Genomic DNA, 16,342 nt, shown 5'->3' on the forward strand with positions numbered 1-16,342 from the left:
GGCTGAAAAAAACAGAATTAGAAGAAAAAGAAAAAAAAAAGATTGAATGAAGATTATCCTTCTTTCAATACCTGAGGACTTTCCTAGTTCTCTCAGAAAAGCAACATCCCCTTTTAAGGACCAGATTCTCAATCCAAAACATATACAAGATTTTATATGCACATGTAAGCCCTCAAGGTTTTGCATTTGCAAAAATATCCTTGCACCCCAATTGTCTTTGCTCTTCAATCCACCCCCACCACTGGCAGCTGGACCCTACTAAGCCAGGGTAGTAATAAATTTGGCTGGGAAAAAGAGAAAGATGCCAGCTGGAATGGGCAAAGATCTGGAAGGCATGGATGATTTTTTTTCTGGCTCACAGCCACAGCCATGAGAAACACACTTGGCATTCCACTATTAGTCTGATGGGACACTCACTGCCAGCAGGGAACCGGAAGGTCAGGAGTAAAGAAAAGAGCCAGGAAGATAAAGAACACTGTCAGACAGAAAGACACAAAAATGGAAGGGAGAAGCCAGGACAGACCTTCTATTTTCTTACCCGAGAGACAGACTCCACATCTGCCCACTGCTATGAGTATGACATGACCCTGCTAATTTTTTGTTCTTACATTATCCCTTATAAACTTAAATCTTTATCTGCTTTAATTAGTGAAAGGCACTTGGCTATCAATGACTTATATTACTTTTTAAAAAATGATTTCAAGATTAAAGAACAATGTAACCAAGTTAATGAATATCCATGAACCTAACAAACTGGCAGATTTTAAGATTTTTGCTTTATTAACTTTAATACAGTACTCCACAGCTTAATAATCCACTTTCCAGTTGGTTGCAATATGTCTGCATCTTGTAAATGGTATTATAATGACAATTCTTTTGACATATCTTCTCACGCATGCATGTGAGGTTTTTAGGGTCCACAACTAGCAGCGGAACTTCCAGATAGTGAACTTCATCAGGCCTGGTCAAGGTGATTTCCAAAGGGGTACAGCTTTTCTCTCAACAGCAATTTGAGTGAACTCACACTCACTTGGTAGGATAAAAGGCGCATTTTTGCCAAACTACTGAGTATTATTGATAAGGAATTTTGATGTTTTCATCTGCATTTTCCTGACTGGAGTGATTACTTTGCCCTATTTTCTTTGGGTTGCTACGTTTCTGATTTAGATAAATGCTTTTAATAATCTGGATAATAAGACTTTGTTGCTGATTATGTGTTAAAATTATCTTCTTCCAGGGTGCCTGGGTGGCTCAGTCAGTTAGGCATCTGACGTCGGCTTAGGACATGATCTCACGGTTCAGGAGTCCCAGACCTGCATCAGGTGAGCCCAGCTTCTCTCTTCCCCTCTCTCTGCCCCTTACTCACTTGCACCCTCTCTCTCTCTCTCTCTCAAAAAAAAAAAAAAAAAAAAATCTTCCACTTTGACTCATCTTTTCACTTTGTTTATGTTTGTGTCATATGTAAGTTTTGAACAATTTGTGTAGCCGAACATCAATCTTGCTCCCTTTATAGCTTGTGTTTTTTGTACTTATAACATTCTTTTTTATTCTGACATCTTGAAGACATTCATCTATACTGTCTTCAATTTGGTTTGGGCCTTTAGTTCATCTGGAACACAAATGGGAAGCAGACATATAATTTTCTTCCTCTGATTAGTAAGCAATTGTACTGGTTATGTGGTACCGGAGAACCCACATTCCTTCCCAAGGCCTGTTTCTATGTAGTTTACTGGGTTCATTTCTATCTCTATGCCAATATCATTCTCTTTTTTTATGTTTTTATTTATTTTTGAGAGAGAGAGAAACAGCAGGGGAGGGGCAGAGAGAATGGGGGACAGAGGATCCAAAGCAGGCTCTGTGCTGACAGCAGCGAGCCCAGTGCAGGACTAGAACGCACAAAACTGTGAGATCTTGACCTGTAGCTTAACTGACTGAGCCACCCAGGCACCCCAATACCATTCTTTTATTCACTGTTATTTTTATTTTGTTATCTGTAAAATAAGTGTCCCCACCATACTGTTTTTGGAAATTATTATCTTGGCTATTCTTAGCCCTTTGCTCTTCTGTATGAACTTTAGGAATGTAAAAGGATTTATTTAATATCAAATATTGAGTCAAGGTCAAACTTTCTCTCTAGTGCAATAATCTTTTTAAGTTGGTTTGTTCAAATCAAAACTAAAAAGGTCTATATACTGCATTTGTCTGTGTCTAAATTTAGCTGAATTTGTAATAGTGTTCCCTCCAATTTGTTGGAAAAATTGGGTCATTTTGTCTTTGTGTAATTTCCTGCATTCTGGATTTAGCTGATGGCATCCTCACTGTGGTGTTAATGTGTTCCTATACCTCTTGGATTTCTGTAAATTGAATTATATCTAGAGGCTTTGATCAGACAAACATGTTTGATTTTTTGGGCAATATTATTTCATAGATGGTGTTGTATATATCTTTTTTCATTACATCAGCAGATATAATATCTACTTATCTGTCTTTTGTGATTTTGTATTATATCAGCGTTAACTTCATCTTCCCATTACTAAGTTCCTCATCAGTCTTTCAATTGATGATTAACTAGAGTTCCAAAATAGAATTAAGCTGCAGACAAAATTATTTGTATGATCATTTTCTCAGTAATTTCAAGGTATATACCTAGTAAAAATGCATAGGAGAGAAGTCAGTTCATTAAATACGATGGATGTATTAGGGCAGGGGTTTGCAAATGGCAAACTACAGAATGTAGGACGGTTAGCTGATTGTTTTAAGAAAGAAAGAAAGAAAAGAAAGAAAGAAAGAAAGAAAGAAAGAAAGAAAGAAAGAAAGAAAGAAAGAAAGAAAGAAAGAAAGGAAAGAAAGAAAAGAGAAAAAGAAAAAGAGAAAAAGAAAGAAAAAGAAAAGAAAGAAAAAGAAAGGAAAAGAGGGAAAGAATGAAAGATTAATGGGAACACAGCCCTGTATTATCTCTAAGCTTAAAATATTTACTATCTGACCGTTTATAGAAAGTTAGCTGATTTCAGGGGTGCCTGGATGGCTCAGTCAGTGGAGCATATGACTCTGGATCTCTGGGTTGTGAGTTCAAGTTCCACACTGGGCATGGAGCCTACTTAAAATAATGAATAAAAAAAAAAAATAAAAAGCTTTATATTTTAAAAGTTAAAAAAAAGTTAGCTGATCTCTACTTTAGGGTTTAATAATCTCTTGGAAGCCTCGGTTGAGAAAAGCTCTGCCCAGGTCCATTTTTTTATTATTTGTTATTCTATTATAATTGCCATTATTTATTGACCAAATTATTTTCCTCACCAATTATTTGCATATTCTCAAATATAGTCTGTCAGACTTTCTATTTTACTAGGTCTGAAAATAACAAGTTGTCCCATTAAACTCCTAAGGTAATCATTGATTTTTATAAAATATCATTATGGGGACACCTAGGTAAGTCAGTTGGTTAAGCGTCTGACCCCTGATATCAGCTCAGGTCAATGATCTCACAGTTGTTTTCTTTCTTTCTTTTTAAGTTCTTGCCACCAGTGTTATCATTCTTTTTCTTTTTTTTTAATGTTTATTTATTTTGAGAGAGAGAGAGAGAGAGAGAGAGAGAGAGAGCGAGCATGAGCTGGGGAGGGGCAGGGAGAGGGAGACACAGAATCTGAAGCAGACTCCAGGCTCTGAGCTGTCAGCACAGAGCCTGATATGGGGCTCAAACCTACAAACTGGGAGATCATGACCTGAGCCAAAGTTGGATGCTTAACCGACTGAGCCCTACAGATGCCCTATGCATCTGGCTCCAAGCTGACAGCATGAAGGTTGCTTGGGATTCTCTCTTTCTCTATCTTGCCCTTGCCCACTCCATGGGTGCATACTCTCTCAAAAATAAACTAGATTTTAAACTTATTTCATGTTTTTTGTTCATTTTCTTTTTTTAGTGCTCAAAAATATCCAATGATCGGGTGCCTGGGTGGCTCAGTCAGTTCAGATCTGAGTTCAGCTCAGGTCATGGTCTCATGGTTCATGAGTTTGAGCCCCGAGTCGGGCTCTGTGCTGACAGCTCAGAGCCTGGAGCCTGCTTTGGATTCTGTGTCTCCCTCTTTTCTCTGCCCCTCCCCCACTTGCACTCTGTCTCGCTCTCAAAAATAAATAAAACAAACAAACAAACAAAAATCCAATGTTGGCCAGTGAGAATATATCTTTTGACAGAACTTTCAGGAGTCTTTGATGCTTCCTTGCTTTCTCTTATAAAATAATCTAGGCTCACACCTTATATTTTTTCTGTCCTAGTACTGAAATCAGTCATTTCTCCAAAGAATCTTGGTTCCTTCTGGAAGGAAATGATATTTAGAGGCCACTATTATGTAGTAAAAATTCCCATTGTTATTAAGTCATGTTTATAAATTATTCATATTAACACTTAAAATGAATCCAACTACTTGGCTTTATTCTTATTAGTTATGATAGTTTCTTGACATTTTATTGGAGTTTCAAATCATACATTCCTTAAACTATACATTTAATACGTATGTAGTTCTATAATATAAATACACAAATATTCTTCCTTTATAGAGAACACCCTGTGAAACAATACAATACAGAATAAAAGCAATGATAGAAAAAAATCTTTTCTTCTTGACTTTAAGAAGGAATACCTCTAACGTTTCCCATTAAAGTGGATATTGGTTAAGGAAGTTCCCTTCTTTTGTAAGTCTATGGAGATTGCCATAATCTAAAATTCAGATTTCTAGCTTCCAGAACTATGAGAAAATTAAATTTCTGTTTTAAACTATCTAGTTATGGAGGCTTGGAAAATTAATATAAAATTCAACCCATTTTCTCCTGAATCCTATTATTACTCCTGAGAAGTCTATCACTGTTACAGAACATCCTTTAAGGTAATTTATCTTTTCCAAACTGATTACTATAAAAACATTTTCTTAACCTTTATTTTTTGAGAGACTGAGTGTGAGTGGGGGCGGGGCAGAGAAAGAGAGAGTCACAGATTCTGAAGCAGGCTCCAGGCTCTGAGCAGTCAGCACAGAGCCTGACATGGGGCTCAAATTCAAAACCACGAGATCATGACCTGAGCTGAAGTTGGATGCTCAACTGGCTGAGCCACCCAGGTGCCCCTCCAAACTGATTACTTCAAATATCTGTGGGTCATAGGTTCTATAATTCATTACCATGGGTCTACATGTAATTTATATCCAGTTTACATTTCTTCTTCTTTTAACTTTGAGGATTTGTGTTTTTCATCAAATCAAGAAAATTCTCAACCATTCTAAATATTTTCTCTGCCCCATTCTCTTGATTCTTTCATTTTAGAACTTATAGTAGGCACACACTGGATTTTTCATGTTAGATAACACCTAAGTTATTAAGCTATCAATATCAAGCTTGTAAGCTCTAAATCCATTACTTTTCCATTCTTTGCTAGTTTTATATTTTGCCAACAGGGAGTACCAGAGGAAGAATGATAGGATGAGGGTAAGGGTTTTCTTTCTTCCTGTTTGTTATCACTGTTCAACACCATGCTAGGAATGGTCCTTCATCTGGGACCAGATGAACCAACCCAGTTGGTTTTGATAAGCGGGTTCTTTTTGGTAGTCCCAGAACCAGGCTTGCTGCTTGCCTGTTCCAACTGGGCAGAGCCCCTCAACTTCTAGGTTGTGATAACCTAACTTCTTCTCTTTGCTCTTCTTTGTGCTATCTCACAAGTCTCTTTTAACTTTTTTATTTTTCTGACTTCCATTTAACCAAAGACCCATTTGAAATTCTTTGTGTTGAGATGGTTCAGTCAATTAGCATCTGACTCTTGATTTTGGCTCAGGCCATGATATCGTGGTTTGTGAGTCTAAGCCCCATGTTGGGCTCTACGCTTACAGCGCAGAGCCTGCTTAGGATTCTCTCTCTCTTTCTCTCTCTCTCTCTGCTCCTCCCCCCATGTATGTGCACGAGCTCTCTCTCTTTTTTACATAAAAAAAAAAGTAAAATTCTTTGTGTTGAAATATCTAGCATAAGGTTTGTTTTCATGACTGGACACTGAAAGATTAACAAGTAACTTTTTATCTTAGTGCTGCATTCCAAGTAATATCCCAGACATACCTTCTAGTTGACTGATTCTCTTTTCACACATACCCAAAGCTGTTTAATATTCCAATAACCTATACCTTACATTTCCAGGAGTTCTATTTGTTTCCTTGAATCTGCCTGTCATTTTCAACAAGGTTACTTTTTTCTTATGTTTCCAATATCTTCTTTTTTAAATATCTGATAGTACTGAATCTATTTCTTTTTTGTCTGCTGTAACTACCAACAACTACTGCTCACAGTGGTGCTTCCTTATTTGCTTTGAAATTCTTATCACCTCTTCATCCTTGTCAGGAATTTACTGATGGTTGTCATTTCTGGGGTAGGGGTAGAGCATCCCTAGACAGACCACTCCATACCCACAACTTATCCTGTTTTTAGTTACCATAAAAACAGTGCCTGATAACTTCCTTTACTTGGCTAAGATATCAGATATGCTTTTTTTTTTTAAGCTTATTTATTTATTTTGAGAGAGACAGAGATAGCCTGTTGGAGGGGTGGGAGACAGACAGAGAGGAAGACAGAGAGAATCCCAAGCAGGCTCTGTGTTGGCAGTGCAGAGCCTGACATGGGACTTGAACACATGAAACCATGAGATCATGACCTGAGCTGAAACCAAGAGTTGGACACTTAAACAACTGAGCCACCCAATCACCCTCAGATATGTTCTTAAAAAGGGTGTTTATACAATGTTAGACAAAATATTGTAACATATATATTACAAATAGAATTTATATGTATTTGAGGGGCGCCTGGATGGCTCAGTAGATTGAGCGTCTGACTTCAGCTCAGGTCATGATCTCATGGTTTGTGAGTCTGAACTCCACATTGAGCTTGCTGCTGTCAATGTAGAGCCTGCTTCAGATCCTCTGTCCCCCTTTCTGTCCCTCCCCTGTTCATGCTTTCTCTTTCAAAAATAAATAAACATTAAGGAGAATAAAGAATTTCTATGTATTTGAGGCAAGAAGAATTTTTAGGTTACATATCAACCATACTGAGAGATGAGAAAGTCTCAATGATGTCCATTTCCATACTGGTTTGTTCAACTTGGTATGAATATTTATGTCACAATCCAGTTTTACTTCCTATACAAGTATCATACTAATAAAAAGCAGTGCATTTATTTGGGCTTTTCTTTCTTTTGGTTTAAAAAAAAACCTTTTTTTAACGTTTATTCATTTTTGACAGAGACAGAGTGCAAGCGAGGGTGGGGCAGAGAGAGAGGGAGACACAGAACCTGAGGCAGGCTCCAGGCTCTGAGCTGTCAGTGTAGGCCCAATGTGGGGTTTGAATCCACGAACCGGAGATTGTGACCTGAGCCGAAGTCAGATGCTTAAGTGACTGAGCCACCCAGGTGACCCAGCTTAAAAAAACTTTTAAAAAAGAGTAAAATTTACCTTTTAAATCATTTTAAGTGTACAATTCAGTAATATTAAGTACACTCACAGTATTGTGCAACTGTTACCATTTCCAGAACTTTTACATCATCCTCAACATTAGAAACTCTGTACCTTTAGTAAGAACTCCCCATTTCCTTCCTCTTGGCTTATTTTATTTATTATAATATCTTCAAGGTTCATCCATGTTGTAGACTGTGTCAGAATTTCATTCCTTTTTAAGGATGAATAATAAACCATCATTGGTATAAACCTTACTTTGTTTATCCATTCATGCATTTCTGAACATTTCGGTTCTTTCCATCTTTTGGCTTCTACTTTTTCTTAATCCACTTCTCACTTTTCAAATTTCTTGAAACAAATGAAAGCTATGAGCCCTTTCCTTGGAAATATGTGTTCATGTCCTATCACATTAATTTTGCCAGCAATTTCAGGGGATCCCTATTCTAGTGACTGCCTGTCAACACTGCTGGGATGACACGGTAGAAAGAGAAACGTATAATAGACTAAAACTAACTGATAGGTTCTGTGCTCCCTTTATAGACTGATCTTTTTTTCAACGTTTATTTATTTTTGGGACAGAGAGAGACAGAGCATGAACGGGAGAGGGGCAGAGAGAGAGGGAGACACAGAATCGGAAACAGGCTCCAGGCTCTGAGCCATCAGCCCAGAGCCTGACGCGGGGCTTGAACTCACGGACCGCAAGATCGTGACCTGGCTGAAGTCGGACGCTTAACTGACTGCGCCATCCAGGCGCCCCTAGACTGATCTTAAACAGTGTAAAATTTTTTGTTTTACCATCACCACAGATAAATATTATTCGTTATGGTAAAAGGACCTACATAATGAAATCCTCTTTGAATTTACTGTCACAAAAAGCTTATTTCTCTGAATTAACTATTTTAAACTTTAAAGTTATCAGTGAATAAATTCTCAATTAAAAAATCCATTATTCTCCCTGCCCTTTTCACTTAGCTTCTAAGAATTCAGGAAAAGTTTGTTGCTATTTTACAGCCTGTAAAAACTCTCTTTATGGGGCGCCTGGGTGGCGCAGTTGGTTAAGCGTCCGACTTCAGCCAGGTCACGATCTCGCGGTCCGTGAGTTCGAGCCCCGCGTCAGGCTCTGGGCTGATGGCTCGGAGCCTGGAGCCTGTTTCCGATTCTGTGTCTCCCTCTCTCTCTGCCCCTCCCCCGTTCATGCTCTGTCTCTCTCTGTCCCAAAAATAAATAAACGTTGAAAAAAAAAAATTAAAAAAAAACCAACAAAACTCTCTCTACAGTTCCCCCATGATAACTATTATTTGTGAGCTTGTTGTGTGCTGGGGACTACCCATTTTTTAATTTAATCCTTCTAACAAGGTCTACAAAGCCATGGTCTGACCCCTGCTTATCTCTGTGAACTCATTTCCTGCCAATCTTCCCCCTGCTTTGTTCACTTTGATCCAGCCACAATGACCTTCTTCCGTGTATATTCCCTCCACAGTGCTTTTGCACTTGCTATTTCCTCTGCTTGCTATGCTCTTCTCCCATCAGATGTTCATATGGGACCTTCATTCACTTCATTACTATATGTCACATATTCAGAAAGGGCTTTAGGTTTATTTATTTATTTTGAGAGAGAGAGCGAGAGCGAGTGAGCACGTGTGCAAGCAGAGGGAGGGAGAGAGGGAGGGAGGCAGTGGGAGGAGAGAGGGAGGGAGGGAGTGAGAGGAGGCAGGGGGAGAGAGGGAGAGAGAAGGAGAGAGGGAGGGAGAGAGAAAGCGCGAGCACGTGTGCAAGCAGAGGGAGGGAGACAGGGAGGGAGGCAGTGGGAGGAGAGAGGGAGGGAGGGAGTAAGAGGGGGGGGGGAGGGAGAGGGAGAGAGAGAGAGAGAATCCCATACAGACTTGGCACTGTCAGTGCAGAGCCTGATACAGGGCTTGATCCTAAGATCATGACCTGAATTGAAACCAAGAGTAGAACACTTAATTGACCGATCCACGTAGATGTCCACATAGAGGGCTTTCGTGACAATCTTATTTAAATGCCACCTGCATCATGTCACTCTTTATCTCTAAACCTGTTTTCTTCTTTAGATCTTTCACTACTATTGATGATTCTACAATATTTGTTTATTGTTTCTTCCCACCACTGAAATGGAAACTCCATGAAAGGATTAATTTATTCTGTTTAATATCTATATTCCAAGAACAACACCTGGCATAGAATGGGTGCTCTAAATATATTTGTTGATTTAAAGAACAATCTATAACATAGGCATTATTAATCATACAGGTATAGATACTAAGCCATAAAAATAAATTTTAAACCTGTTTGTATAAAAGTCAAATGACAATAGTGTAGCCAGTTAAGAGTCCCAGTGAAAATTACAGAATCCCCTTAAAAAATATAAAGGAATAAAAGCCATAGTTGCTGTCTCAAGGAATTTAAATCTAGCACTGGAAATAAAACCTATGAAACATTTCACAAGTAGGACATACTACATACTGTGACACAGGCTAAATTTGTAGATTAAATGCCCTAAGGGTTTTATAATGAAGAAATGATCAAAGTTGGAATGGGGTTAACCTATGAAGAAACAGAAGGCACCACTTCCTCTTAATGGGAGGAAGAAAAGCACTTAATAAGGCCAGAATCCATTAAATTTCACACCCAAAATTTATTTAAATTTTGCAATGAAACATTGCATTAAAGAGGAAAACACAGGCCATGTAGTTTTATTAAACAACTTAAAATATTCAATACATTTACTTAAAAGAAAAGAAATACTGATCTATATTCAGCTAAGCCAAATGATCTGTTACCACATGATTTATTAGGTTCAGCTTATAAATACAACTGCTATCTGACACATCTAGGGACAGTCATTATCCTTCATATTAATTGCAAATGAAAGAAAAATCTCATTACACCAGATGAACACCTGGACGTAAGTCTGAGAAAACTATCCTGTCCTAATAAAATTAATGGTAATATTCTAAATTTGTATAGTGCCATACATGAAAAAAAATCTGTAAGACTTTTCTTTAGCACATTTCAACTGTGCTTAAAGTTATTTCTGTGAAACTTGTCATCAATACTTTAGTATTGTTTTCTATGTTACATGAGGAATGTATATAGATGAGAGGAAGGAGCATGAGACTGAAAGGAAAACCAAGAATGACAAATACAAGTGCTGTAGAAGGAAAGCAAATGTAAGAAGACTGGATCCAAGACACAGCACAGTTAACAAGATATTTAATAGAAATTGCCAGAGGAGGGTTATTCCCATACCCCATGTACTGTGCAGAACCTACGTACCTTCCACTGCCTTGACCTTTTCCTCCAACTCTCGTTTCCTCTCTTCCTTTAACATCTGCTCCTGCTCCTTCTTCTGCACTGCTAGGAGAATCTGACGTTCTTCCTCCTCCTCTTTGCGCTTCTGTTTTTCTATTCTGGTAAGCACAGGGGTCTCCTGGAAAGAGCCAATCAAGTGTATAGAGTCAATACACAATCATGTAAGATCAGTTCTCTGCTCTAAGATTCAAGTTTTACTGAATTCAATTTATTTAATAAATAATATTAGGTAGGGAGCTTATACCCACAAGTTGATCTTATCTATAGAATAAATATATGGATGAACATTAAAACACAATGGCAATTTAAACCAAGGTAAACGTGTTGGTCTCAACAATCTACATTTTGGGAGATAATGCTATGAATATGCTGGACCAGAGAAAAGAAACTGAGGCAGTTTGGAGACACCACTCTTACAGATTTACTATTTGAGAAAAGTGACATCTTAATTTTTTTTTTCAATGTTTATTTATTTTTGGGACAGAGAGAGACAGAGCATGAACGGGGGAGGGGCAGAGAGAGAGGGAGACACAGAATCAGAAACAGGCTCCAGGCTCCGAGCCATCAGCCCAGAGCCTGACGCGGGGCTCGAACTCCCGGACCGCGAGATCGTGACCTGGCTGAAGTCGGACGCTTAACCGACTGCGCCACCCAGGCGCCCCGAGAAAAGTGACATCTTAAAAAGTACTCTCATCTAAACAAACTTCAAAAAAGAAGAACATAGGGTCATGATTTCAGGGTGCATGACTTTAAAACCCTTAACTTTAATACTTTACTAACAAAACAATGAATAAAATTAAGAGTTTGGTGGAAGGGGCTACCATTTTGCCTTAAGATACCTAGAGGCAATTGTACAGAAATTCATAAAATTACTCAGATTGGCTATCATCTTCCCTTGTTTTTCACACAAACAATTAATATAAACATTTCAGATGGTAACTGGGAAAGTGATTATCTATGAAATCTAACAAAAGATAAGGGAAAATAGGACCATTACCATCATAATGTATGAAAGTTTTACTCTGCATATTTTCCAATATAACTAGTTCCAAGCCATTCTGTAAACCAGAATAGTGAAGCTAGGGCTGAAATTGTTTATTTTCAATTCTTCCTTTGCCTTTTGTGATGTGAAAGCTAGAACTTTTAAGAAAAATTTTTATTGAAGAGTAACTGTTCCCTGTATATAGAATTGCAGAGACAGAAAAATGAATCCAGTATCAACAAAGGGAGAATTCACAATACCCTCACAGAAAAGATAACATTAACTATTCCATTTTAAGGAAACCTTAATCAGGAATGTGAAGCTTTTCATCACACATCTTTTTGGTAGTAAGAAGACCTAAGGAATCTGCTGTACTGGATACATTTTCAAAAAATTTTATGCCATAGACATTACACAAGTGCTCTTTTTTTTTTTTTTTTTTTAATTTTTTTTTTTCAACATTTATTTATTTTTGGGACAGAGAGAGACAGAGCATGAACGGGGGAGGGGCAGAGAGAGAGGGAGACACAGAATCGGAAACAGGCTCCAGGCTCTGAGCCATCAGCCCAGAGCCCGATGCGGGGCTCGAACTCACGGACCGCGAGATCGTGACCTGGCTGAAGTCGGACGCTTAACCGACTGCGCCACCCAGGCGCCCCTACAAGTGCTCTTTTTAAAGGGAGAAAAGAGACAAATGCATATTGACCTTTACAAGTCACTTATAAGTCTCCACTGAACACTGAAAGTGCTCTGAGTAAAATTTTCTATTATTTTCTTTATGGTCTTTGAAACCAAGTTCAGATTCTCATTTGACGCAGAATTCAGAAGTGCTCTTGCCTAGATAGTAGACCTTCCCAAAGTCACTTGACCTTTCAAATTCTATGAGCCTAAGTTTGTTACCTACAAGGTAAAAATCTAAAATGAATGAGAAAGGAGAGATGAATATGGAAAAAAAAAAACCCAAAAAACAAACCCAAAACACCCAAACAAACCGAAAAACAAAATAACCATTATCACACCTAACATTGTAAAACTAAAGGAAGTTTCCTAAAATCTTTATCCTATAACCAGAGCAGGTAGTTGAGATACACTGGATATTTTTTCCGAAATGGGGATGCTACTGACATTAAGGAACATTCTTCTGAAGAATGCTAATCTAGCTATTGCCTGCTAAATGTTAGTTAGGCACCTTCTCTCCATTACACACGTAGCTGCCCCCCCCCCCAAGTCCTTAATTATTGCAACCCAGCTGAGAAGTTATAATGGAACAGATACCCCTAACAACTGATAAGATGGGAGAAGTGGAGGAGAGGAAAACTAAGCCTGGTCAAAGGAATTATTTCACTTGAATAAAACTGTAGTGGTTTCTATATAATGTATGTGTGTATTCTGCTTCTCCTTGCCAAAGGATAGCAGGTGAGAGCATGTGAAATATTCTTCCTTCAACCAGCACAAGGGGATATTAATTAGGGTCAGCATTTTATTAAGGACTAAAGCAATTCAAGCTAATGACTTATGAATGGAAGCATTAAGTCACATAAGAATCATCTGTAAATAAACATGGGAGGTGTTTCATGTTTGAAGACGATGGAAGGGGTGAAAAATAGTTAATTATTTAATTAACCAAAAGAATATCTATAAAATTCTTTTTGCAACGAATATGATTATTCTTTAAATTTTTTTTTTAATTTTTATTTATTTTTGAGAGAGAGAGACAGAGCACAAGCGAGGGAGGGGTAGAGAAAGACACAGAATCTGAAGCAGGAACCAGGCTCTGAGCTGTCAGCACAGAGCCCGACAAAGTTTTCTGAACTCATAAACTGTGAGATCATGACCTGAGCCAAAGTTGGATGCTTAACTGACTAAGGCACCCGGGTGATCGTATTATTGTTTTTTAAAAAATATTTATTTATTTATTATTTATTTAAATATTTTTCCTTAATGTTTATTTATTTTTGAGAGAGAGAGAGAGAGAGAGAGACAGAGCGAGTGCACAGTGGGAGAGAGGCAGACACAGAATCTGAAGCAGGCTCCAGGCTCTGAACTGTCAGCACAGAGCCCAATGTGGGGCTCGAACCCACAAACTGCGAGATCATGACTTGAGCCGAAGTCAGACACCCAACCGATTGAGCCACCCAGACTCCTGTAATGTTTATTTATTTTTAAGATGGGGGAGGCACAGAGAGGGAAGCAGAGGATCCGAAGCAGACTAAGAGCTAAGAGCCTGATAGCTAAGAGCCTATGTGGGGCTAACAGCCTGATGTGGGGCTTGAACACCTGAACAGGCAGATCATCACCTGAACTGAAGTCAGACAGACACTTAACCAACTGAGCTACCGAAGCACCCCAACAAAGTATTATTCTTACTATGTAAAGATACCTTACAAATCAATTAACAATAGCCCCCCCACAAAACAAATGGAACATGAATATCAAATTCAGAAGAGATATATAAACCACATCCATGATCAAAAAGAAAAGTAAAACAGCCTTTTCTTTTTTTTTTCATATTTTAATTAATTTCTTTTTTAAAATTTACATCCAAGTTAGTTAGCATATAGTGCAACAATGATTTCAGGAGTAGATTCCTTAATGCCCCTTACCCATTTAGCCCATCCCCCCCCTCACACAACCCCTCCAGCAACCTGTTTGGTCTCCATAAATAAGAGTCTCTTGGGGCGCCTGGGTGGCGCAGTCGGTTAAGCGTCCGACTTCAGCCAGGTCACGATCTCGCGGTCCGTGAGTTCGAGCCCCGCGTCGGGCTCTGGGCTGATGGCTCAGAGCCTGGAGCCTGCTTCCGATTCTGTGTCTCCCTCTCTCTCTGCCCCTCCCCCGTTCATGCTCTGTCTCTCTCTGTCCCAAAAATAAATAAACGTTAAAAAAAAAAAAAAATTTAAAAAAAAAAAAAAAAAGAGTCTCTTATGTTTTGTCCCCCTCCCTGTTTTTATATTATTTTTGCTTCCCTTCACTTATGTTCATCTGTTTTGTCTCTTAAAGTCCTCATGAGTGAAGTCCTATGATATCTGTCCTTCTCTGACTAATTTCACTTAGCATAATACCCTCTAGTTCCATCCACGTAGTTGCAAATGGCAAGATTTCATTATTTTTGATTGCCGAGTAATACTCCATTGTATATATGTACCACATCTTCCTTATCCATTCATCCATCGATGGACATTTGGGCTCTTTCCATACTTTGGCTATTGTTGATAGTGCTGCTATAAACATCGGGGTGCATGTGCCCCTTCAAAACAGCATATCTGTATCCCTTGGATAAATACCGAGTAGTGCAATTGCTGGGCCATAGGGTAGTTCTATGTGTAATTTTTTGAGGAACCTCCGTACTGTCTTTCAGAGTGGCTGCACCAGTTTGCATTACCACCAGCAGGGCAGAATAGATACTTTTTCTCTGCATCCTTGCCAACACCTGTTGTTGCCTGAGTTGTTAATGTTAGCCATTCTGACAGGTGTGAGGTGGTATCTCACTCTGGTTTTGATTTGTATTTCCCTGATGGTGAGTGATGTTGAGAATCTTTTCATGTGTTAGTTGGCCTTCTGGATGTCTTCTTTGGAGAAGTGTCTATTCATGTCTTTTGCCCATTTCTTCACTGGGTTATTTATTTTCTGGGTGTTGAGTCTGGTAAGTTCTTTATAGATTTTGGATGCTAAAATCCTTTATTTGATATGTTGTTTGCAAATATCTTCTCCTAAAATAGCATTTTCACTTACAAAATAGTGAAGGATGATAAAAGGTGATACATTTGTAAAAATGTGGTAAAGTGAATGCTATCAACTTGTTGGAGCACAGGTGGTTTGGAGGATAGTTTGGATATAAAAATCAAGAACGCTAGGGGCCCCTGGGTGGCTCAGTTGGTTCAGGGTCCAACTTCAGCTCAGGTCATGATGTTGCGGTTCGTGAGTTTAAGTCCCTTGTTGGGCTCTGTGCTGACAGCTCAGAGCCTGAAGCCTGCTTCAGACTCTGTCTCCCTCTCTGTCTGTCCCTTCCCCACTTGAGTTCGGTTTCTCTCTCTCTCTCAAAATTAAACAAACATTAAAAAAAAAATGCCAGTTTTGTAATAAATGCCTAGAGAAAGAGCCTGAAGCAAATAGGTAAAAGTGTAGTACTGATGATTTGTGAATTGTTAGAGTACTATAGTCTTTTAATGTAGTCCACCAAGTTTTCTTGAAGAGCAGGTGAATTCTTCTGGATTTAAAATAACTCCTTCCCAAGTAAGGGGGAATTAACTAGTATTACATATTCTGAAATGATCTAATTTTTATTGACTTTTTACTCCCTCTATATGATCCCTGTTAAAAGTCAAAAATTAAAATATGTTAAAGTACCCAAAGGTTAGAACATGTAGATTTTTTACTTTAAAAAAAAAAAAAAGTTTTTTTTTTAATGTTTATTTTGTAAATGAGAGCTGGTGCACAGGAGCAAGAGAGTGGTGGTGGTGGGGGGAGATCTGAAGTGGGCTCTGCACTGACAGCAGCAAGCCAGATGTGGGGCTTGAACTCACAAAAGGCCAGATCATGATCTGAGCTGAAGTGAGAT

The 16,342-nt window shown here is 38.5% G+C and overlaps 1 protein-coding gene across 2 annotated transcripts in view; it reads right to left on the minus strand.

Annotated features, from left to right (window-relative positions):
- LOC115518369 (cat eye syndrome critical region protein 2) overlaps positions 1 to 16,342 on the minus strand; it is an 80,841-nt gene that overhangs the window by 24,429 nt on the left and 40,070 nt on the right. For both annotated transcript variants that reach the window (XM_032593878.1, XM_030321837.1), the window contains one exon: positions 10,770 to 10,923. In XM_032593878.1, the coding sequence (XP_032449769.1) occupies positions 10,770 to 10,923 (154 nt within the window). The remainder of the gene's footprint in view (positions 1 to 10,769; positions 10,924 to 16,342) is intronic.

The sequence above is a fragment of the Lynx canadensis genome, chromosome B4 (genome assembly GCF_007474595.2).
Source record: "Lynx canadensis isolate LIC74 chromosome B4, mLynCan4.pri.v2, whole genome shotgun sequence".
NCBI classification, from domain to species: domain Eukaryota; kingdom Metazoa; phylum Chordata; class Mammalia; order Carnivora; family Felidae; genus Lynx; species Lynx canadensis.